We start from the raw sequence: 23,444 nt of genomic DNA, 5'->3' as shown, positions 1-23,444 counted from the left end.
CCATTCCTGGTTCTGAGAACTGCCTAGCTATCTCCCCACCACCCTTTCGGCACCTTAAAGACCAAAGCCAAACCTTGTTTTTCTCCCATATTGACTGTTTTTCTAACCCCTCGAGCTAGTTTTATAACCTTCTATTTCTCTCTTCTTGCCTGGCTTTAAAATGCCCTACAGATGACTCTTCTGATAAATTCCTGCCAGGCAAGGAGTTTACTATTACCTTTCAGCACTATCAGCAATCCCACCTCACGTTTAGTGTGGCAGGTGAAGGGTCAGTTGACAGGGTGACTGTGTCCTGAGTCCTGGGATGCTACCAGGAGGCCCTTTTAGTCTCCACTGACCCAACATCCATGCACAGCACACATGGGGACAGGTTGAGGACAGAAGAGGGCAGAAAGGTGTGCTCTCATTCCAAGCCTAGGACTTTAAATAAAAATACCAAAAAAGGAAAAGCCTTTAAGAACTGGTGGCACCTGGGATCTCATTTTTCTATCTCTCTTTGCCTGATGTTTAGATCACAAACTTGAACATGAGGGATTGTTTCTTTTAGCTTCACTCCTATATGCAGCCCTGTTCTGTTGGGATAGAGTTAGCACTAGGGGAAAGAAGGCCTGTTTGAGACATAAATGTGCCTCCTTCCCATCTGAATCTAGCTGTAGCCCCAGGCCCTCCGATTTTGTATTTCAGTCTCACCACTTGGCTGTTCTTATGCTCCTCCTGGGCCCTTCCCTCTCTCATTACTCATCTCACACAGCAATTTTTTAGTTTGAAAAGGGGCAGCATATTCTACGTCCCGAAAGAATGAAATATTACTGCTTTTAGGATGTGAATATTCTCTTCTCTTCCCCTTTGACTGAATTTTGGTTTAGAAGTGAAAGTTTCAGGACTGGATTGAGGTTGAGTTGTAGTTGAGATCCGAAAGTCAGTTTTTGAAATTAGAGCATAAAATCGTATACTCTGCGTCTTACTTAGCCCAGAACTTGTTCCAAACCACTGGAGAGAGGGCATTCTTTTTTTTTGGCCGTGCCGTGCAGCATGCAGGATCTTAGTTCCCTGACCAGGGATCGAACCCGAGCCCCCTGCACTGGAAGCTCAGAGTCCTAACCACTGGACTGCCAGGGAAGTCCCCAAACCACTAAAGAGAGATGGTGGGAATTTGAGGTGTCCTCAGAACACTGTCAAATCCAACTGGCCTCAGCTGGCCGCCAGCTCTATATTTCGACCTGGATCTATTTAGTCTCTGCTTCTTCCCCCAGGCCCTCATTAGTTTGGCGGGGTGGGGCATGAAGAGAGAGCTTTCAAAGCACCTATCCCACAGACCCTGATCCCTGGACTCATAAGAAGTGGACAAAGGAAAACTTAGGAAGGAACATGTCAGGAGCTGCCTCCACACTTCTGCTCCTCCCCCGCCTGACACACACATCCTAGTAGCCAACATTCAGTCCCTGGGGCCAGCCTCACCTCTCAGCAGCAGACCATCCCCTTGCACACAGATCAAAAGTGGATTAGAGGAAAGAGCCCTTGCATTAAGCATCAGGAGACTGACTTCTAGATCCAGTTTTACCTACCAGTAGCTGTGGAATTTGGAGAAAGCCACTTAACCCCTCTGTGTCTTAGTCTCTGTGTTTGTAAAATAGAGAGAAACGCCTGTACTTCCTCCTCCTCCTGATTCCATGAGGTGGTAGTGAGGGGCACATGAGACAATGGAGGGGAGCGACCTTTGGAAGAATATGGTGCTGAGGCTTCGCACATATTGCACCCCGACAAACCACTTCCAAACTACCAGGGCTGTTCTGATAGGGCTATTTCATGCTCCGCACCAAGGGTGGGACCGTGTGTCTTGGGTAGAGGCCAGCCTCCAGGAGTGCTGTCCATACTTGTGGGTCTTGAAGACCCCCAGACACAGGGTGTGACCACAATCTGTCCAAAGGCATTACCCTTCAGCTCATTTTTAAAGCTTTCTTACTGGCAGCCGGTCTCAGAACAGCCCATTTTTTCCAGCCCTTCCATTTCCAGCCAGCCTTAAGTAAGGCCTTTGTCACCACCTTGGCTGGACTACGTTCAGCCCAGTTAGTTCAATCTGCACCACCACTTACTACTGTGTGGACTTGGGTGATGCACTTGGTATCTCTGAGACTCAGTTTCCTCCTCTGTAAAATGGGAGAAATGGTATCTGACTCTATAGGCTTGTCCTGAGGATTAAATGATGCATGTAAAGTACCCAACCAAGTTCCTGGTCTCTACGTGTCCAGTGTCTGCTCCTCTTTCCCTTACTTCTAAGGAGAATTATTGCTAGACATACCTGCCTGGAGGGGATTAACACATCCCAAAGGCACTGCATCAGATCAGAGGTGAGAGTACCCCTGCAGGTGCTGGTCCTGCCAACTGTACTGACTGTACCGTCTCCTCTGGTACCCTTGGTGCCTCTTGCAGGGAACATCATTGGCTCCGGAATCTTTGTCTCACCCAAAGGTGTGCTGGAGAACGCCGGCTCTGTGGGCCTCGCTCTCATCGTGTGGATCTTGACAGGCCTCATCACAGCTGTGGGAGCCCTGTGCTATGCTGAGCTCGGGGTCACCATCCCCAAATCTGGAGGTGACTACTCCTACGTCAAGGACATCTTCGGAGGACTGGCTGGGTAAGAGGATGTGCAGGGGACCGAGCGGTCCCAGAAGCCAAGGCCAGGGCTTTCCAGCATGCTGAAGAGTGCTAGAGCTTGGGATTCCTCTTTTGCCTCTAAGTCATGGTTGTCAGTTCAGCCTGTGCCCTCTTGATGCCCTGAGAGTGGCAGAGGAACCAGACTGTAGTTTTAATCTCTGTTTAGGGTTTTTTGTTTTCTGATTTTCTTTTTTTTTGCTGTGCCATGAAGCTTGTGGGATCTTAGTTCCCAGACCAGGGATCGAACCTGGGCCCTTGGCAGTGAAAGCATGGAGTCCTAACCACTGAACCTCCAGGGAATTCCCTTAATCTCTGTTGACCTTAGTGGGAAAGATTCTATGAGTGAGAACAAGTAGAACTAAGTGACAACTCTGATTGGAGATGCACAGGGAAAGCACATCACAAAAACAAAGCCCTTTTATCTTGACAAATGAGAGTGACCACTAAGGTACGGGGTACTTTTCACGTTACCAAGGATAACGGTATCCCTGATTCCAGACCCTGATCTTGAATATCCTCAGCCCCTGCAGCCCTGTTACTGAAGAGCTCAAACCTCACCAAGGGGCCCAAGGGCGTGGAGGACACTTCCCCCTCAAACCCCCAGCCGATGCCTCCCCTTGGCACTTGCTTAAGTGGCCACACCTTTAGCATGCCCTGGCTGTGAAGATTCTGGGGTTGCAAATTTTCTTTTCCACCAGTGGATGCTGGGGGCCAGAGTGGTAAAGAAGAGATGATGAAATGATGAAAGGAGCAGGGAGAGAGAAAGAACACCAAGACGTGTCAGTACTAGTTGAAACAGCTCTTGATCGTTAAACCAATTTACCGTCGTTGTAGAGGGCTAGGTGTCTCGTTTGAGCAGTGCCTGGGTTCCTCAGCATCCCTGAAAACAAAAAGGAACCGCACCCCTTTAACCCATCTGCCTCTCCTAACACTGCCCAGTGACTTGCCCGAGCTTCCCTGACGGCTTCTGAATCCCTGCCCTGCCAGGCGATGGCAGCGGGGGTCTTTATTGGTGTCTTGGCTCAAGTCCTGTCCCATTCCCCCACCAGGTTCCTGAGGCTATGGATTGCGGTACTGGTGATCTACCCCACCAACCAGGCTGTCATCGCCCTCACCTTCTCCAACTATGTGCTGCAGCCGCTCTTCCCCACCTGCTTCCCCCCAGAGTCTGGCCTTCGCCTCCTGGCTGCCATCTGCTTATGTAAGTGCCATCTGGGCCTTGCTCTCAGGATGGCGTCTTCTAGCCTTCCTCGTGGTCTACACATCTCTGGTTCTCCTTCCTCTCCCTCTTTCTTTCCTCCCCTCCTTTTTTTTTCTTCCTTGTTACTTTTCAGTTTCCGATTTGCATGCTGTGGACACATGGATTCCACATATAATTATCTGGTTTTTTTAAAAAAAAAAAAGAAGAAGAAGAAACTTAAGTATTGATAGCTGTTCACAGGCACAGTAATTTTCACTGGCAGGGTTCTTTACATCATATAAAGTACTTTCACTTGTATCATCTGACCCAAGCCTCACAACAAATCCATAAGGCAAGCTGGGCCAGTCTTACAATTTTCCTAGAGCAGAAAAGGAAACGGAGCTAAGAAAGTGAATTAGCTAAGGTGATTCCTTCTCTTTCCAGCACACACACCACGCTGGAGACTCCCTGCCTCTCATGGGAAGACTTTTCTGGCCTCTCAACCTGCCAGCTCACATCTTAAAACTCTCTGGGAGGAGAGTGTAAAGGTGTGAGTTGGGAGAAAACAAATAGCATGTCCATGGTCCCCGCCCTTGATAAGTTTTCTGTCTAACTAGGCAGAAAAGCCACATAGACAGATTCCATGGTTAGGATTCAATTGCAGTAAAAAATCCGAAAAGAGGAAGAGATCTCTGTGAGCTGGAATATGTTAGAGAGGCTTTATGGAGAAGTTTGGCAACCTGTATTTCTAGGAAGTCTCAACACTTAATCTCTGATAATCAGGGATCTCAATGGATTGGGGTATGTTGTACCTTTTAGCTCAAAACTAATTTCTAAAGTAAATATTTGGACTTTTTCAGAGGCTCCACTTCTAGAGTCAGCTCAGTCCCTGCCTTCCCACACCTTCCAACACACATCCACCTAGCTGAAGGCAGTGACCATCCTGGTCACACTCTGTCCCTGGTCTTGACACTTCCTTCTGTCCTGCTGGTGGGAAGGGGAGGGAGGGGTCACTCGCCCACCCAGGAGCTGGGGTGGGACCTGAGGGGTGTGTGCCCTCATTGGCAGTGGTGTGCAGCCCCGGGATAAACCCCATCATCTAGGCAAGTGGCACTGTGGAGCCAACGTACTTGTTTGGAGCGTACTCCTTGTGCCAGTTGGGCCTGCTCGTGGATCTGGAGGCAGAGGGGTATGGGCTCCAGAACCGGGTTTCCCAAGCCTGCATCTCCGCACCACTTTCTAAGTGCAGCCAGTGCTTGGCAAGGTCACCGGCCCACCTCCCATGAGATGAAGCTAAGATCTCGCGTGTGCTGTACGTTGCCGTGGCACGGATTGCCCAAGACAAGAGTATTCTTAGCACAGCATCGGGCACCTCGTGATCCTGTCGTGTAGTCACCGAGGGTGGTCAGGAGGATAGTCACTTGGTCCTTGCTTGCTGGCTGGATCTGGAGCTGCAGGAGGTGAGAGGAGGGGGAAGGGGGCATGGGAATGCAGGAGGAGTGGCTGTCTCTGCCATCAGATAGGTTAATGGGGGGGGGGAAGGGGGACCACAGAGTGCAGGCCACTGCTGTTTCAGCATCTCATGCCCACAGACACAGTTTCCTTTTTCCTGCTGATGCTGCTAAAGTATCTCAGACGACAGGCCACCCTTACCCTCCAACTATAAATCAAGAACCCTGAGGCTGTTCAGTCCTCCCCTAGGAGAGAAACCAGGCCACAGGGTAGAGTTCCCCGGGCAACTAGACCCCACGACTTCCTTTGCATTCCCCAAACCTGCCAAGCCTAGGCAGGTGACTCCTTGCGCAAAGACCCTCTAGAGTTTTGGAAAAGATCGGATGAGAAATGATGGTGGGAATGGCCGGATGCGGGTGGAGAGGTAGAAAGAACCTGCTGTAACTGGCTTGCCTTCTCAGAGCCTGAAGGGAGTGAAGTGGGGAGGAGAGCGAGAGAGGAGGAACTGCAGATTTGGCTCCAGCTTATGCAACTGCAGCTGCCACTTTGAGTTATTCTATTATTTAGGTCAAAGCTGATTATTCACTGCTGAGTCAGCAAAATATCCCTAGCCACCAGGCAGTAAAAAAAGAAAGTCTTTTATATTTTAATTAAATGAAAAGCCTTTCTCCCTTCTCCAGAGCAAGTATGTTAGTGGGAGGGGGGAGTTAGAAAGCAGGGGAATGGGAGGGATTAGAACTTGGTTTTGGTACCTTCCTTTTGTGATTTGCTTGGGTATTTCTCTTTTCTTTCTCGCTCTCTCTCCCCCTCCCCCTCCCCCTCCTTCCCTCCCTCCCTCCCTCCCTTCCTTCCTTCCTTTCTTATTTCATAAGTAAGTGACTATGTTCTCTAAGTAAGAGTCAAGTAATATATAAAGAGAGTTGACCAGGAAAGCTTCCTCTTATCTTTACCCCTCTCCCCTGCCCAGGAGCCCTGGTAACAGTGGATAGGTATCCTAATAATTCTAAGTAAAATGCATCTCTCAGCACACACATCTGGGTATATAGACATACATTTTGACAAGTTATTACTGCAGCTTGCACTTTTATCCTTTAGCCACATCTTGTGGCTACTACCTGAGTTTCTAGTTATAAACAAAGTGGTCCCAGTGACACAGAAGGAGCGCCAGGTGTTCTGGGGTCCCCCATTCGTATATCCTGCTCCCTAACTATGGGTTTTCCTTCTGTTTGTCCCCCCTCTCTTGGGGACTGGGCCACCTTTCACTCGGGCAGCTCCTGACCTCCTTCCTCTCTTTTGGGGCTGGGGTCACATCCAGCATCTGAATTAGAATCTTTTCTTCTCATTCAAGTCCCCCTCTTCCAGAATGCCTTGTACAAAAGAAGCTCCTTCTCCTTTCTTGCCCTGAGGAGAAAGGAGTACCCTGCATGCGTTTCACAAGCAAAAAAAAAAAAAAAAAAAAAAAGCTCCTTATCTTGTTTTCTATCTTTCTACTATGATTCTGAAGAGGCTAGTTTTCCAGGGCTTCAGATTTCTCCTCCTTCCTTGAGTGATTTGGAAGGTTAAGGATTTCACTGTAGTTATTACTTTTAACCCTGAGTTGCTTTGCAGTTCCTCTTCAGGAAGTTTCCAGATGCATGATGCATGATGATTTGGTAGATACCTGTGTGTGTTGTTTTGTAAATCTCTTACAAATTAATCCCTTGACATCAGAGTGTTCAACAGTCCTTCCTAACTTCTAAATCCCTTACTCTCAGTTCATTTTCCTTTGAGGTTTCATATTCTCGAGCCCCAAACATCTCATTCCCATGCACTAAGCATATCACCTCAGGTACCTGGACAGTGTTATCTTCTTGCCCTCCCCTGGTCCCCACAGAGTGCTGTGCGTGTCTCATCAGCCTTGTATATATTGTTGAGAAGGAAGAAATTTTTCTCTACCCTTCTAGGTTCTTCTGGCTGGTCTAAGAGTTAAATTGACATGAGACAGATTAACAAGAAAAAAATGAAACAAAAGTTTAATAACAACTATACTTAGAAGAGACCCAGAAAAACTGAGTAACTGGCCAAAATAGTCAAAACCCTCACCTTAAATACCACCTTCAGCTAAAGACAAAAGAGAATGTTGGGGTAGAGGTTTAGGACTTCAAAGGGAGGAAGGTAATTGACATGAAAATGAAAAGCAAATGTTTGGTAAAAACTGTTTGCTTAGCCATGTGGAGACAATGGGACAGAGAGTGGACTCTAATCTTTAATCTCCCCACCGCCCAGCCCACATTTTGCTGATACCTCTGATGATAGCACTCTACTCCAGGAACAGGTCCTCTATCTAAATTCTGTTTAGGCAGTTGGGGGGAAGGGCAAACTTTCTTCCTGAGTCTTTTGGGCCTTGATTGTTTTCAGCTTGAACTAATCTGCATGCCAGAGACATGTTGGGGTAGCACATTTTGGTCCCCTACAGTCTCGCCTTCGAAACTTCTTCTAGAATTGTCACAGTCCAAAAGTTGAGTTGATAGATTGCTTTATATCTCTTCGAACGAGTCTCTTAGTCCTGACAATAGGTCAGGACTTCAGTTACTCATTTCAGGAGGTGGTGATGCAGGTGGGCACTCAAAGTTAGGCCTACAGGGTATAACCAACCAGGTATTTAATAAGAGGCGTTTCTGTGGAGACAAAGAAGAATAGAAGTTAGTGGTTGAAGCAAATTATAAACCCAGTAGTCTGAGTCCCGAGAGTTGCCAGCTGAGATTTCTAGACGTTAGGCTCAAAGCATCTTTTGTAGTTTGAAATCTCTTGTGATGTCATCTGGTGTTCAGGTAAACTTCCTGAGTGGCTTACAAAGCAATAGGCACAAAGATTGTCTAAATGTGGGTTATTGTGGTGATCTTGCTTAAGTTTATATCAGGTTGTTCAGTTACAGTTTTTAGGGCTTCAAGAAAAGGAGAGTTTTAGTTCTCAATAATTTCAAGTCAAAAGTGAGAGAAAAATTGAAAATGTAAGCTTGGAGAGTTGTAGCCAAATATTTGAGGAAACTAGAAGAATTCAGGATCCAGTCCAGTTTACAGGTAGAAAAACAAAACCTCAAAGATGATTAACAGAATTAGAATCTAATATCCATAAGCATGTATTATAGTTTCTATTGAAACATAATTTTTTCTCTCTCTCTAAAATCACCTTCATCTTTACCAAAGATGGCCAAATTAAGACTCATTTGTTTGTAAAATAAATTTAATTTTATTAAACTTGACCTGATTATTTACATAAGTCCAGGCCTTTTAAAATATGCTTTGCTGTAACTGTTCATAAGGAATTGCCAGATTGAACTTTTAATTGCCTCTCGAGGCCAGGAAGCCACACCGAGGACATGACATTAGATTCACCTGTAATACCTATGAATTTGGGTGAATTTTTCTCTCCTTGAGGTTCCCAAAATTATCTTGAGGTTCTTGTCCCTGCAAGGAAGGAACTCTCCTTACTCACCTGGTAAAGCTGCTGGGAACCCTGAAGGCAAGGTACCAGGTGGTTTTTCCAAGGGGCTTTATGGCTCCATGAAGTCAACCTTAGTTCTTTAAAGCTGTCTGGTCACATTTAATTCTATGTATGTCTCTCTCAAATATGACAATCCAGTCAAAGCCCTGGTAATATAACCAATATTTCTTTTTTTAAAAAATTTATTTATTTATTTATTTATTTATTTTGGCTTTGCTGGGTCTTAGTTGCAGCACGTGGGATCTTTGTTGCGGCATGTGGACTTCTTAGTTACAGCATGTGGACTCTTAGTTGCGGCATGCATGTGGGGTCTAGTTCCCTAACCAGGAATCAAACTCAGGCCCCCTGTGTTGGGAGCTCGGAGTCTTACACACTGGACCACCAGGGAAGTCCCATAACCAATATTTCTAATTGTATCATGTTATAAGGAGAACAGATTCTTACTGAACTTATACAAATAACTATATTGCCATGAAAATAAGAATATTCACTGAGTTTCCAAATTTTAGAGACATCAGGTAGGGAGAAAAAAGATAACTGTGTCATCTTTGTTAAGCAGTTGTAAACTGTCATACAGTGTTTTTTGATTGGCAAACTTATGAATGCATATCATAATTTCTAAACCATACATTTCCTCATAACATAATGCTTTTTTTCAATGTGGTACAAGACATTTTTTTTTGGTTTGTTTGTTTGTTTTAATAAATTTATTTATTTATTTTTGCTTTCGTTGGGCCTCTGTTGCTGCATGCAGGCTTTCTCTAGCTGTGGCGAGCGGGGGTTACTCTTCGTTGCAGTGTGTGGGCTTCTCATTGGGTGGCTTCTCTTGTTGTTGAGCGCAGGCTCTAGGCACGCGGGCTTCAGTAGTTGTGGCTCACGAGCTCTAGAGCACAGGCTCAGTAGTTGTGGATCATGGGCTTTGTTGCTCTGCGGCATGTGGGATCTTCCCCGACCAGGGCTCGAACCCGTGTCCCCTGCGTTGGCAGGCGGACTCTTAACCACTGCGCCACCAGGGAAGCCCCACAAGACATGTTTTTAATAAATGTAAACTTCTTTAGTTTTTCCGTAATAAGACAGAAGTAGGTAAACTTAGACTTCTTTAGCAGTTAATGTTTCAGTATTTTATCTTATTTGGAAGTGATCTAGTCATTCAGTGAATCCCCATCATTTAACTTAGCAAAACTCCAAAGTTTTAAATTACTAAAAGATTTTGAGAAACCATTTTTTTTTGTTTGTTTTTTTTGTTTTTTTTTGTTTTTTTTTTTTTTTGCGGTAGGCGGGCCTCTCACTGTTGTGGCCTCTCCCCTTGCGGAGCACAGGCTCCGGACGCGCAGGCTCAGCGGCCATGGCTCACGGGCCCAGCCGCTCCGCGGCATGTGGGATCTTCCCAGACCGGGGCACGAACCCGTGTCCCCTGCATCGGCAGGCGGACTCTCAACCACTGCGCCACCAGGGAAGCCCGAGAAACCATTTTTAAGTGGACATACCATAAAACATAATAATTATTAAAGAATTCACCTAAAAACTGTTATCCCATTTACATTTATTTAATTTACTTGTTTCCAACAATTAATGTTTAGATTACCCAGGAAAACTTCCTGAGACATTAGACAAAGTCAACCATAATGCCAAGATATTTTTCTTTTCTTTTCTTTTCTTTTAATTAATTAATTTATTTATTTTTGGCTGCGTTGGGTCTTCATTGCTGCGCACAGGCTTTCTCTAGTTGTGGCGAGCGGGGGCTACTCTTTGTTGCGGTGTGCGGGCTTCTCATTGTGGTGGCTTCCCTTGTTGCAGAGCTCAGCTCCTAGGCATGTGGGCTTCAGTAGTTGCAGCACATGGGCTCAGTAGATGTGGCACGCAGGCCCTAGAGTGCATGGGCTTCAGTAGTTGTGGCATGTGGGCTCAGTAGTTGTGGCGCACGGGCTCTAGGGCGCGCAGGCTTCAGTAGTTGTGGCTCGTGGGCTCTAGAGCGCAGGCTTAGTAGTTGTGGCGCACGGACTTAGTTGCTCCACAGCATGTGGGATCTTCCCAGATGAGAGATCAAACCCGTGTCCCCTGCATTGGCAGGCAGATTCTTAACCACTGCGCCACCAGAGAAGTCCCTCTGCTTAATTTTCTTTAAGCCAACTAAATGGAGCTCTTTTACAAGTTAATTTTGGCAATACCGCTTGGAGGTAGAAAATACCACACATCTATAACACATGTATATAGACATATACAAACACGCAAACAGACACAGAGACCCCATAGTCCCATTTCAAAATTTCAGCCATGAATTGGGTACAGTTATATAAAATCCACTCAATTGGGTTTCTGGCAGATGGAACAAATCAGGGTCACCCGTTTAAATGGATTTCCAAGGAAAAAAGAAACTGCAAATCCATCAGTTAATTACCATACTGAGCTCCTACATTGAGTGGAGGTGAGGCATTATTTATACAGTCTTGGAAGAGATTAAAGGCTAGTGAAAAGATGGGTGTACAAACAAATAATTACAATATAATGTGATGACAAAAGAATGTACCACACAGAGAAAGGTGCTTCAGAGTTGGGACAGGAGTGCTAGGGAAGGTTCCCAGATTGAGCTGAGTCTGGAAAGGTAAGTAGGCAGTCTCCAGGTGGGCATACGATAGAAGAGCCAGGTAGCGGGAAGAGCATAGGCAAGACTTGGAGTCAAGAAAGAAATGACTCAGAGAAAAGCAAGTACTTTTGTGTGGGTGAGGCCTAGGAGAGAGAGGGGAGATAAGGCAGAAGAGGTGAGTACGAGCCAGATCCTAAAAGATTCTACATATCATGCAGAGAAGAGCAGATTTCATCCAAGGAACCATCAAAGGAGTTTGTGCAGAGGAGTAACATGACTAGGTTCACATTTAAGTGAAGAAGACAGTGACGCTTGAAGCAGGGAGACGAGTCAGCAGGCTAAGCATTTTTCCAGGCCAAAGAGGTGGTGGCCCAAAATAAAAACGAAGTTACAAGGTGACAAAAACAAGAAAGGATTAGAAGTAGAATCAGCCGGCCATGTCGACGGATTGACTACTAAGAGAGAGAAATCTAGTTGATCTACAAATCAAAATTAAATAAGTTTCAAATGAAATATGTTTCTACTTAACTGTCTCCAGCATTTGTAATGAGCAGTTAACAATGTTTTCTCTCTCTTTCTGCCTTCCACGTCCTCTCCAAATCCCTGAGATGCTGAGCAGGTCTTTGGTTGGAAGTCTTCCTCAGGGTGGTTACCCCAGGATGCTGCTCAAAAGCCTGCTCTGGAACAGAAGGGGATTGGGACCCTGGGGAAGCCTTATATAAATGAGAATCACAGCACTTTGTTCATTCAGCAAACATTTATCAAGGGCCATGATGTGCTCGATACTGTTCTTGGCCCTGAGAATTGGGGCACGAGATAGCTGGAATTTTTTAGGCCTGGGCTGGAAAAGTAATGAGTAGGAACTAAAGGGGGCTCCCCCAGGTAGCACAGCATGCTGTATCCTGTCTCCCCTGCTTTCCCTGTGTCTTCCGTTTTTCTCTTCTCCCCCACCCCAGCTCAGGAGCCATGTTTAGCTAATGCTGAAGAATTACTCAGCTCTTGGAAACTGCTGAGCTGGGTGTTCGGGCTTCTTGGCTAAACTAAGTACTGGATGGTGATTCAGCAGAAACTTCAGGTCCAACAACTGGCAGGGAGGGATGAAGATAAGAAGGAAGGGTAAGAGGGAGCCAGGAAGGGAAGGGAAGGGGGTGGGGCAGCACGGGCAGGCGCTTAGCTGTAAATGTCCGGGTCGAGAAGCTCCAGAGCATCTGTGCACCCCTCCTCCGCTGCTTGTTCGTCCTTGGAGGAGAGAGGCCCTTCCAAAGGTTCAGCACATCTCTGCTTAGAGGGGCTTCTTAGATTTCTAAAACATTGCCAGTGCTTCAAGATGAAAAGGGCTGGAGAAGGGAAAACTTGCTGTAGTGTGGTAGGGTAAGATCTGTTTCAGAGCCCCACTGTGCACCTTACAGGAGCTGGAATCAGGGCTTAGTTTATAGGGAAGAGCTACTTCGACTTTGTTGTTGTTGTTGCTTTGTTTTGATGTTTTTGTCTTTCACCAGTCAAGTTATTTACTCATGCAATAATACCAGCCTTTGTTGTGGGTAGGCAGAGACTTGAGACTTTATAACTCGGCTCCTGGTCCCACGTGAAAAATGTCTTGGCCCTGGGTGAGCCCAGAAAGGTTCTAGAGAGCTGGCTCTGTGTCTCTACTCCTACCTCAATTTCCTCCCAGGCTCTCTGAGGTCTATGAGGAGGAAAGATAGCTCAGGCTGGCCTGTGTGGGCAGAACTGGAATCTTATCCAAATCTCAGGATTGTGTGCCTTAGAACTCAGATAGGGCTCGGGTGTTTTCTTTGCCTATCAGTGCCTTCTGGCAGCCGGCAATGGTTACCTCCTAGATTTGGAACCAGCTGAGGTTAGGCAGGCTAAGGGAAGCATCTTTTCCACAATTAGAAACACGTGCCCAGTTCCTTCTATAGAGCCGGCTCCAGCCTATCACAGAGCCAAGTGCTGCCACACCCACCGAGGCAGGCAGGCAAGCTCACCCGCTGCTGGGTGCAGGCACCACCCTGAGGACTGGTCGTCGGAGGGGCATCACCCCGCCCCTTTTGCTCCAGGTCCAGAGGGAGGGAGTCAGGGGGAGCTGGCCAGAGCATGGCAGAAGGCGGAGACGTGCATGCCCCAGCAAAAAGGGAGACTAATAAACCAGCGCTTCTGGCTGGCCCATGACCTGGGTGAAATTTATGGCTGCTTCAGAGGGCTGGGGAACTCCATCCCAGAAAGGTGCTTATTTTGAAGCTCTGGAGGGGAACAGGGTGTTCTGATTTCTACCAAGTGGCGTCACTAGCTTCCCTTTCAGCAGCTATCTGCTTTAATACATTCCATCTTTCTTTTTTCTGTCCTGGCCTTCTCTCTCTATTATGCTCCTCTCAAGCTCGCTCTCTCTCACTCGTAATGGTGTGTATTGTTCCTCCTTTTCCTTCCTCCCCCGTGTTGTCTCTCATGCTCACTCTTTTCCTCTCTTCTTTACCATCTGTCTTTATGGACTTTGGCAAGTCTGGGCATTTTTACTGCCTGTTTTCTCTTATCTGAAAAGACAAAGAAAGCCCTGGTTCTGGAAATGCTAAAGGAAAACAAGCCTTTCCAAGCTGCCTCCAGTTTACTCCTAGGAATGAGCCAGCAATACCAAGAAATCCAAATGGAGTTCCTGGAGTTGGAGGGAAATCTGATGGTGACATTGATAAGCGACCAGAGGAGGGGACACAAGGCAGAAAAACAAGCCTGCTTGTGGGAAATAATTTTCCAAAACCCTGGGGGCAATGAACACAAGCTCCTGGATCCTGAGGGGCAGCCATCCTAGCCTTCCCCTTTTTCACACTGGCATCTTACTTCCTGCTGCCCAGAAAGCAGTCTGGCCAGCATCTTCAGATGACAGACTCAGAGCCCCTAGTGGCACTGTCAGCAGTGACCATAGGTACCACTGACAGGAGCAAGGGAGAGAGAGGATGTGGGAATGGGAGAAGGGAAAGAAGGGTGATGTGCATATGCTACAAGAAAGGCTGGTGTAGAGGCAGAATAAGCAACTGGGAATTGGTGGGGGGGGGGCCAAGGGGGGCTGTCCTGTCTTTGGCACTAATAGCAGGGGTCTTACTTCACTCACATATAAGATGAGGTTCTGGGTCTCTCTGACTGCCCATGAGGCTGGAAATGTGCCTCTGGGTAGTAGGGTGCAGACCTCTCCCTCCAGTACCAAGAGCTGTCTGCAAATGAGCCCCAACCAGGTCATTCTAATCAGCACTGTTCTTATAACAATCAATCCAGTCCCCTGGGCTTCCCTGGTGGCGCAGTGGTTAAAAATCCGCCTGCCAATGCAGGGGACACAGGTTCGATCCCTGGTCTGGGAAGATCCCACATGCCGCAGAGCAACTAAGCCCATATGCCACAACTACTGAGCCTGCACTCTAGAGCCCGCGAGCCACAACATCTGAGCCTGCATGCCACAACTACTGAAGCCTGCACACCTGGAGCCCCATGCTCCACAATGAGAAGCCACCACAATGAGAAGCCCGCACACCACAACAAAGAGTAGCCCCTGCTCGCTGCAACTAGAGAAAGCCCATGCACAGCAACAAAGACCCAACAAAACCAAAAATAAATAAATAAAAATCCAGCCCCCTGTCCAAATGATCCCTTCCTGACTTTCACTCATCAGACCAGACCAGTGTGGTTCATGGAGCAGAAGCTGGCTTGGCAAAAAGAATGTGTTTGGTTTGGGGACCCATGTGGGAAAGTGTTCATTGGCCCTCTGATGAAGACACAAAATGACCCTTTGCCAGCCCAACTCAGCAAGAAGCCAAAGTCTTGTGTCCAGAAGCAAGGGAGGACCTGAAGACGGTCATCCAGTGGTCACTGAGGGATAGCCTGTGCTTTGTGAGCTTTCTCGGGGGAAGGAGAAGGAGCCATGATATGTACCCTGCCCCCAACTCTGTCTAGCATCACCGGTACTTGCCCTCCCTGCTTCATGGGGCTGTCCCACAATGTAAAAACCCTGATATTTACTCCCTAGGGAAGAACAATGGCTCCTGTGCACACTTGGTATTTTCTGACTAGATTTGTTCATCTATCCATCCTCTATTCAGTAAGCGTTAGCACCTACTGTGTGCCAGGCAGATACAGGACCTCAAGATCACCCTTGCCAGCAGAGTGTTGTTAATGGCTGTGTGCACTATTGCCTGCAGAAGAATAGGGAAGTTTCATTCTTCTCTGGGCCTGATGGGTAGAGCAGGCGCAGCAACAACAGCATTCCTTGCTTTCTGTAGGGCATTCCGTCCTGCAGAATGGGTGGTGCAACTTTCTTGTGGAGACCAAGGCACAGAGACAAGCTTGAACATCTGGGCTCCTGGTTCAGTGGCTCAGCCTTATGTTTACCAGCCCCATAGTCCCCTAATCCACCTTTGTACCCACACTTTCAGACAGCTTGGGTTGAAGGACCCCAGAGCAGGTAATTTGTGGATGAGTATCCTCCTGAGAAAAAGGCTGAAACAGATGAGAAATTGAAGCAAAGGGTCAGGGATGGAGGAGGAAGCAAGAAGGGAGAAGCAATGCAACAGTGCAAGATAGGTCCTGATGTGTGATACGGCGTCTCCGAGACCCTCCAAACCGTCCCCTTTCCCATCCACTCTGCTTTGCTGCCAGTCGTCAGCATTATCCTGAGCAAGTCGTGGCCTCTTTTCGAGTTCTACTTTCTTAGCGTATGAACAATAAAAATAACCACTTAACATTTTATACGGCAGTACACAGGTTACAGAGCATCCTCGTGGGATTAAAATGGACCACACTTCCATTTTACAGAGAGGGAAGGGAGGTTCAAAGAGTTTGACTGGCTTGTCCAGAGAGTAAGTGACCATGCCGGGAAGGGCATCATGGCCATTGGGTTCTTCAAGTTCTAAGTTGTCTGATTCTTAGTGCACCCAGGCTGCCAGGTCCCTCCGAGGGAGCCATCTCTGCCTCCATCCCTCCGAGCTGCTCAACCCCACCTGCACCGTTACCACTTCACTCTGTATACAAGCTGCTCTGAGCTCTACTTGCTTGCTGTGCACTTGAAAAAGACACCAGAAACCCACGTGGTCCTCCACCCGCCAGGTGTTGCTGGGTAGCGATGAGGGAAAGAGTGATAAAGTCACAGCCCTGGTTCTGTGAAGGTTGTAGGGACTTAAGACCAGCCCCACAATCCCCTAATCCATCCTTAAAATTTTCTGAAGGAAGATTTATTTATTTATGCTAATGACTCACTGATGTTCTGTTTCAAAATGGACTAGAGAGACTGATTTTCAATTGCTTCTTTTACCGATAGTCTTTAATGTACTAATTTAAGGTAAAATTTCCCCTCAAATGTCATTCCTATTCTTCCCTTCCAATATTCGTAATCCTTGGAGCTCGTGTGCCTCACCTCTCCCACTCCGTGGGGTGAGCTCCACCTGGGGAAGCCGCAGAGCGCTGGGCGTCATCCACGACAAGATTGCACACAGTGGGGCCACTCTTTACCCTCTGCTGGGAGGAATGAACTCAGACTCTGGACTCCTGAGTTCTTTCATCTCTTGGCTTTCCATCATGATATCTTTTTATGACCTTTGATTGTAGCCTCTGGTCTGTAAAGTTAGGAGACCAACAAAAGTCTGGGGGCAGAGAACAAAGGACTCGTGTCTGTGAACATCGCGGCACTCCACCTGCCTCGCAAGAGGTTTGTAACTCTTGGGCCTGTGGGTGTCTGTGCATCTGGGTTGCATACATGGGCCTGAAGTTGTATGGACTATGGAGGAGACAGGAGGAGAAGCTGGGATTAGATGAAGGAGGGATATGGGGAGTCTTTTGCCCTGAATTTTTCTGAGAGGAAAAGCACAGGTAGAGTTACCCTAGGGCGTGCCTGTTTACTACTGTATTGAGTTACCGAGGGGAGGAAGAGGAGGCAGTGACTCTCTAGCCATAGGATCTGGGTGTGTGGAAGAGCTGGGATGCTGTCATGGGGTGCATGTGATGTGGAAATTCGCCAACCAGGTCAGCACATTGATGACCTCACTTTCGCTGCCTGCTCTTAGAGCTCCTCCCTCCTTCCCTCCACTGGGTGTCCTGCAAGGCCTCTGACACACACTCCTTTGGGGTCCTGGTGTGTGCTGCCTGGTTGCCTTTTTTTTTTTTAATAAATTTACTTTATTTATTTACTTATTTTTGGCTGCATTGGGTCTTCGTTGCTGCACGCGGGCTTTCTCTAGTTGCGGCGAGTGGGGGCTACTCTTCCTTGTGGTGCGCAGACTTCTCATTGCGGTGGCTTCTCTTGTTGCGGAGCACGGGCTCTAGGCGTGTGGGCTTCAGTAGTTGCGGCACGTGGACTCAGTGGTTGTGGCGCATGGGCTTAGTTGCTTCGTGGCATGTGGGATCTTCCCGGACCAGGGCTCACACCCATGTCGCCTGCATTGGCAGGCGGATTCTCAACCACTGTGCCACCAGGGAAGTCCCTGCTTGGTTGCTTTTAAAAAGCTTTCCTCTTGAAGGGTATGCCCCCTGCTTTCTGGTCTTTCTGTGTGGTGCCTGGCCCTGTATTCATTTCCTATTTCGGCTGTAACAAATTACCATAAACTTAATGGCTTAAAACTACACAAATTGGGACTTCCCCGGTGGCGCAGTGGTTAAGAATCTGCCTGCCAATGCAGGGGACATGGGTTCGATCCCTGGTCCAGGAAGATCCCACATGCCACGGAACAACTAAGCCTGTGAGCCACAACTACTGAGCCTGCGCTCTAGAGCCCACGAGCCACAACTACTGAGACCATGTGCCACAACTACTGAAGCCCACGTGTCTAGAGCCCGTGCTCTGCAACAAGAGAAGCCACCACAATGAGAAGCCTGTGCACCGCCGCATCAAAGAGTAGCCCCAGCTCGCCACAACTAGGGAAAGCCCATGCTCAAAAACGAAGACCCAATGCAGCCAAAAATAAATAAATAAATGGATAAATTTATTTAAAAAACCCAAAAACTACACAGATTTATCACCTTACACTTCTGGAGGTCAGAAGTCCTAAACTCAAAGTGTCAACAAGGCTGTGTCCCTTCTGGAGGCTCTCCTTTGCTTGTTTCCTTGCCTTTCCCAGCTTCTAGAGGCCCTCTATATTCTTAGGCTCATGGCCCCTGTTTCCATCTTCAAAGCCAGCAGCATAGCATCTTCAAATCTCTCCCTCTCTCTCTCTCTCTTTTTTAATTGAAGTATAGTTAATTTACAGTGTTGTGTTAGTTTCTGGTGTATAGCAAAGTGATTCAGTTATATGGATACTTTTCCTGATTCTTTTCCATTATAGTTTATTACAAGATATTGAAAAAAAGATATTGAATACAGTTCCCTGTGCTATACAGTAGGACCTTACTGTTTATTTTATATATAGTAGTGTGTATATGTTAATCCCAAACTTCTAATTTATCTGTCTTCCTCCCCTTCCCCTGTGGTAACCATAAATTTGTTTTCTGTGAACATATGGAACACTTCACGAATTTGCGTGTCATCCTTGCGCAGGGGCCATGTTAATCTTCTCTGTATCATTCCAATTTTAGTATATGAGCTGCTGAAGCGAGCATTCAAATCTTTCTCTCTTTCTGACTTCTGTTTTCCATCATCACATTTCCTTTGTAACTCTGACCTTCCTATCTCCCTGTTATAAGGATTCTTGTGATGACATTGGGCCCACTCAGATAATCCAGGATAACCTCCCCACCTGAAGATCCTTAATCACATTTGTGAAATTCCTTTTGTAAGGTAACATTCACAGGATTATGATGTTGACATTTTTGGGATGGCGATTATTCTGCCTACCACAGGTCCCATGAGTTCTGGCGTCATTGTCAGGGGGAGAAGTGAAGGAGAGGCTTCATGACTCCCCAGGGATCAGATTCTGAGGATCAGAGCTGACCTGGGGTGAGGGGTGCCCTCTCTTAGAGAGCAGGAGCTTACCCACCCTCTCCACCGTGGACATGTTCCAGGTCAGCCACAGGATCTGCACTGTCATGGCTCTGACAAGGACTCTGCATCTCTGCCAGTTCTGCAGCTTTTCCAGGGCAGAAAGCGTTGAGCCCACCTCTTCTACTTGGCAGTTGCTAGGCCCTGGGCTCTGGGCAGGGTACAAGATTTCTGAGTTCTGAGCCCCCTCCTCCTGCCTGCCTCATTTTTTTGTCTCCCTCCCGTTAGGTTGACAATAAGCTTTTCAAACTGGGCCGATTAAGTAACCAACCCCTGGCTTCAGCATCTTCTTGATGAGAAGATGAGACTTTTCACCACCCACCCCCCAGCTTTTTTTTAAAGCCAGGAAACAGAAAGAAAAAAAAAAAGAGGAGAGAAAATGCCCAAGAAATACACAGAAGGCTGGTATTCCATGGGGCTGTACCACCCCCATGGCCAGATTACAATGGACAAGAACCAGAGTCTTATGCCTTCTTGTTTATTTTGTCCAGCTAGCCCCAAATTATAAAATCCTCTGTATTGCTAGGGTCTTCCCCACCTACAAGAAGCATCTCTGATTTCCCTGGGCTGGGCTAGGGGCTCCTCACAGTTGCCTGTCACCTTCTGTGAAGAGCTGTACTGTCACCATATTGCTTTGTGATCATCTTTTAGCTCATCCATCTCCGCTCTTACAGTGTCAACTTCCTGAGAACAGGAAGGGACTTGTGTCTTATTTGTAACTCCCCGCACCAGAGTATCTAGCACCTGTAGGCTCTTCATAGATGGTGGTTGGATGGATGGATGGTTGGATGAAAACCCTCACATCTCAAGCTGCAGTGGCCACTGATCCCCATCTACATGTGGCTTCCCTGAGGTCACTGTATCTCAAGCATGCAGAACTCAAGATCTGGCTGGGAAGAGGGTGGGGACATAGCCCTCAGCAACAGAAGGGGCACTGGGTACAGACAGACAGAGGCAGGACGCCTGAGCAGGGCAGGGGCTTGGCAAGTGTTGCCTTCACTCACTGACCTTTCCTCTCCGGATAGAGGCTCAGGTTTCAGCCTGCTGTGAGGGACGCTATCCTGTGGTACCAGGAGACTGAAAGTACCCTCTTTCCCCTCGGTCACATGCTGTGATCGCCCAACTGCAGGGCAAAGGGTCAGACAGGGCCTGCAGCCGTTGTCCAAGGAGATAAGTGTCACAGGCAGCCTGTCTCCTCCACCCTAGTCTCAGAATATCTCTTTTATGTCTGAAAGATCCCTGAAAACGCTAAAGGTCAAAGATTAATCAAGGGCTGGGTTCTTGTACGTATAGGCTCAGGCAGGACAGAAGACACCCACAGTAAGTTAATTTGACAAATTGTCCCTTCCTCAAACATCTCCATCCCCCCAGGAACACTGTGGAGAAGTCTTTCTGGCTGCCTGGATAAGGTCCCTTTGTGTTTTCTATGCCAGCCACATCCCTCCTCCCCGCCTTTGCCCTCTCCTCCCCTTGGTGAGGATGGTTTTCTTCTCTGCATGATGAGATCATGACCTGGGTCTTTATTCTGTAATCCTTACCAATCCTCGAGCCACAAGGGTGTTGTTTCCTAATCTTCCTTTCATAGATCAGTCTCCTGTATCCTTTAGTCATTACTGTTTGTATCTGTTTGAACTTCTGGGTCCCAGGGGCCTGGCCTTGTACCCAGAGGCCCTAGAGAGAAGTTGAGATTACAGGCCCAGTTGCTTGGAGTGATTTAGGTTGAATCGTTACCAGGCATGTGATCCTGAAATCCTTATTGAATTGAGCAAGATAAACCCAATGTGTGTTTATCAGGACATCTCGGTCCATACAGAACATTTACAAAATGTTCTCCCCATTCGGGCATATGAAATCCTTCCTCTGACAACATGTTTTGGTTCTCCTTCTATGACACTGTCTTGGATAAAAGCTCCTCCACTAGGAGTCAAGTTCCTACCCTTGAAGTTATGCTTCCTGCTGCTCTTTTGACTTTGTGAAACCAACTGAGGAGTTTCCTGGGGAGCTGGGGAGATTGGTATGCGTCATAGAATGTGTAGACTGAGATGAGATTGGAGGACTGATGAATTGTGGCATTTTCTTTTTCAAGTATTAAGTATTTGTTGAGCACCTACTATTTGCAGGCACTACTGTGATATGCCCTGGGGTTAAAAATATGAAAAAGTCACAGTCCCACCCTCCTAGTCTACAAGGAGACAGAGAAAAAGAAACAGATAATTGTAATACAAAGAAATAAGTGCCAACCTTATTAACAAAGTGGTCTGGGAGTAGAAAGGAGGGGCAAACTTTGTTCCTTGCCTACAAAACGCGGCTGATACATCTTACCTGGCAGGCACCTTGTCAGGAATAAATAAAATAATAAAGACTCACGGATCAGGTGACATTTGAGCTGGATCTTGAAAGCTGAGGAGCTTGCCAGGTAGAAACAGCTCAGGGAGGAAGGTTACAGATGGATAATAATGTCAGGTCCTTACCCTGCAGAAATGTTCTCAGAATCAAGTAAGGTTGGAAAGTACTTGAAAAGTAAAAGCACAGTTTCAGGATAAGGTAATGATATAACTTGATCAGCTGTTCAAGTGAAGTCAGAGGCCTGATTAGAGGCTTGAGAAGAGAGAGAGTCTCGTGCTTTTACATGTATGGCTTGTACCCTTGGAGGACTAGGGGGCGTCCTGGTCACTGTTTCAGGGGAAAAGGAAGCAAGAGGATTTTAATTTTTTTCCCACATTTTCAAGTACTTCATAACCACCAGGAAGTTGGGTTCCCACAGCCCCTGGTCTCCCATAAGTTGCTTAAGGAGTGTGGCAGTAAAACTGTCCTACAGCTCAGCCTCTGAGCTCTCCGCCAGCCCTTGGAGGCTCCATGTTGTTGGTGTCTCTGTGGGAGCCCTGTGACTCCAAGCCCTCCATGCCACCAAAGAAGATATAGGGATGGTGGCAAATAAGCACATGAAAACATGCTCAACAGCATTATTCTCTAGGGAAATGCAAACCAAAACCTCAGTGAAATACCACTACACATCCTTTAGAATGGTCACACATTTTTTGTTTAATATTCCATTTTATATATGTACCACATCTTTTATTTATTTATTTATTTATTTTGTCTGTACTGGGTCTTAATTGTGGCATGTGGGCTTCTTAGTTGCAGCATGCATGCGGGATCTAGTTCCCTGACCAGGGGTTGAACCTGGGCCCCCTGCATTGGGAACGTGGAGTCTTACCCACTGGACCACCAAGCAAGTCCCTAGAATGGTCAGACTTTTGAAGCCGACAATACCAAATGCTGGCAAGGATGCAGAGCAACAGGACTGTGCACTGCTGGTGGGAATGCAAAATGATATAACCACTTTGGAAAACAGTTTGGCAATTTCCTATAAAGTCGAACACGTTCACCATATGACCCAGGATCCCATTCCTGGGTATTTACTCAAAAGAAGTGAAAACTCCCCTCAAAGACATCTATGATCCACTAGAAAACTTCTATGCAAGTGTTTATAACAGCTTTATTTATAATAGCCCCAAACTGGGAGCCACCCAAATGTCTATCAGCCGGTGAATAGAAAACTAATATGTTCATATAATGGAGTACTACTTGACAATAAAAAGGAACTATTAATATACATAGCAACATGAATGGATCTCAGAAGTACCATGTTAAGTGAAATAAGCCAGACACAAAAGGCTACATACTGTATGATTCCATTTACGTGACATTCCGGAAAAGGGACAGAAAGCAAATTGGTGGTTTCCAGAGGTAAGGGAAAGGGACTGACCTCAAAGGAGTACAATATACAAGAGAACTTTCTGGGGTGTTGGAAATGTTCTATATAGAGGGTGTGGTAGTGATTAAACAATACATTTGTCAAATCTCATCAAACTATCCACTTAGAAAAATGAATTTTACTAAATGTAAATTATAACGTGATCAACCTAAGTAACAAAGGATTCCACTAAACCTTGTTGCCCTAAAATCAGGTTCAGGAAGATGACATCCAGGATCCTACCAGCTGCTCAGGGCTCCTCTTGAACATACAGTATCTTGAAAACAGAGCCCACACTCATGCCCTGATGAGAGGCTTGATTTTTCCCCAAAGCCAGTGCCCGCACTTCCATGCTCACTTCTGGCTTCCAGCCCTGGGCAGGGCATATTCT

General features: G+C 46.9%; 1 protein-coding gene across 3 annotated transcripts in view; it reads left to right on the top strand.

Moving 5' to 3' along the window:
- Positions 1 to 23,444, top strand: part of SLC7A8 (solute carrier family 7 member 8) — a 57,407-nt gene that overhangs the window by 18,633 nt on the left and 15,330 nt on the right. For all 3 annotated transcript variants that reach the window (XM_081229050.1, XM_081229048.1, XM_081229049.1), the window contains exons 2-3: positions 2,431 to 2,635; positions 3,705 to 3,856. In XM_081229050.1, coding sequence (XP_081085176.1) covers positions 2,431 to 2,635; positions 3,705 to 3,856 — 357 coding nt within the window. The remainder of the gene's footprint in view (positions 1 to 2,430; positions 2,636 to 3,704; positions 3,857 to 23,444) is intronic.

Source organism: Mesoplodon bidens, assembly GCF_964165515.1.
Source record: "Mesoplodon bidens genome assembly, chromosome: 3".
In the NCBI taxonomy this organism is placed as follows: Eukaryota; Metazoa; Chordata; class Mammalia; order Artiodactyla; family Ziphiidae; genus Mesoplodon; species Mesoplodon bidens.
Note: the sequence above shows the minus strand (reverse complement) of the source record. Positions and strands in the feature narration are given on the sequence as shown.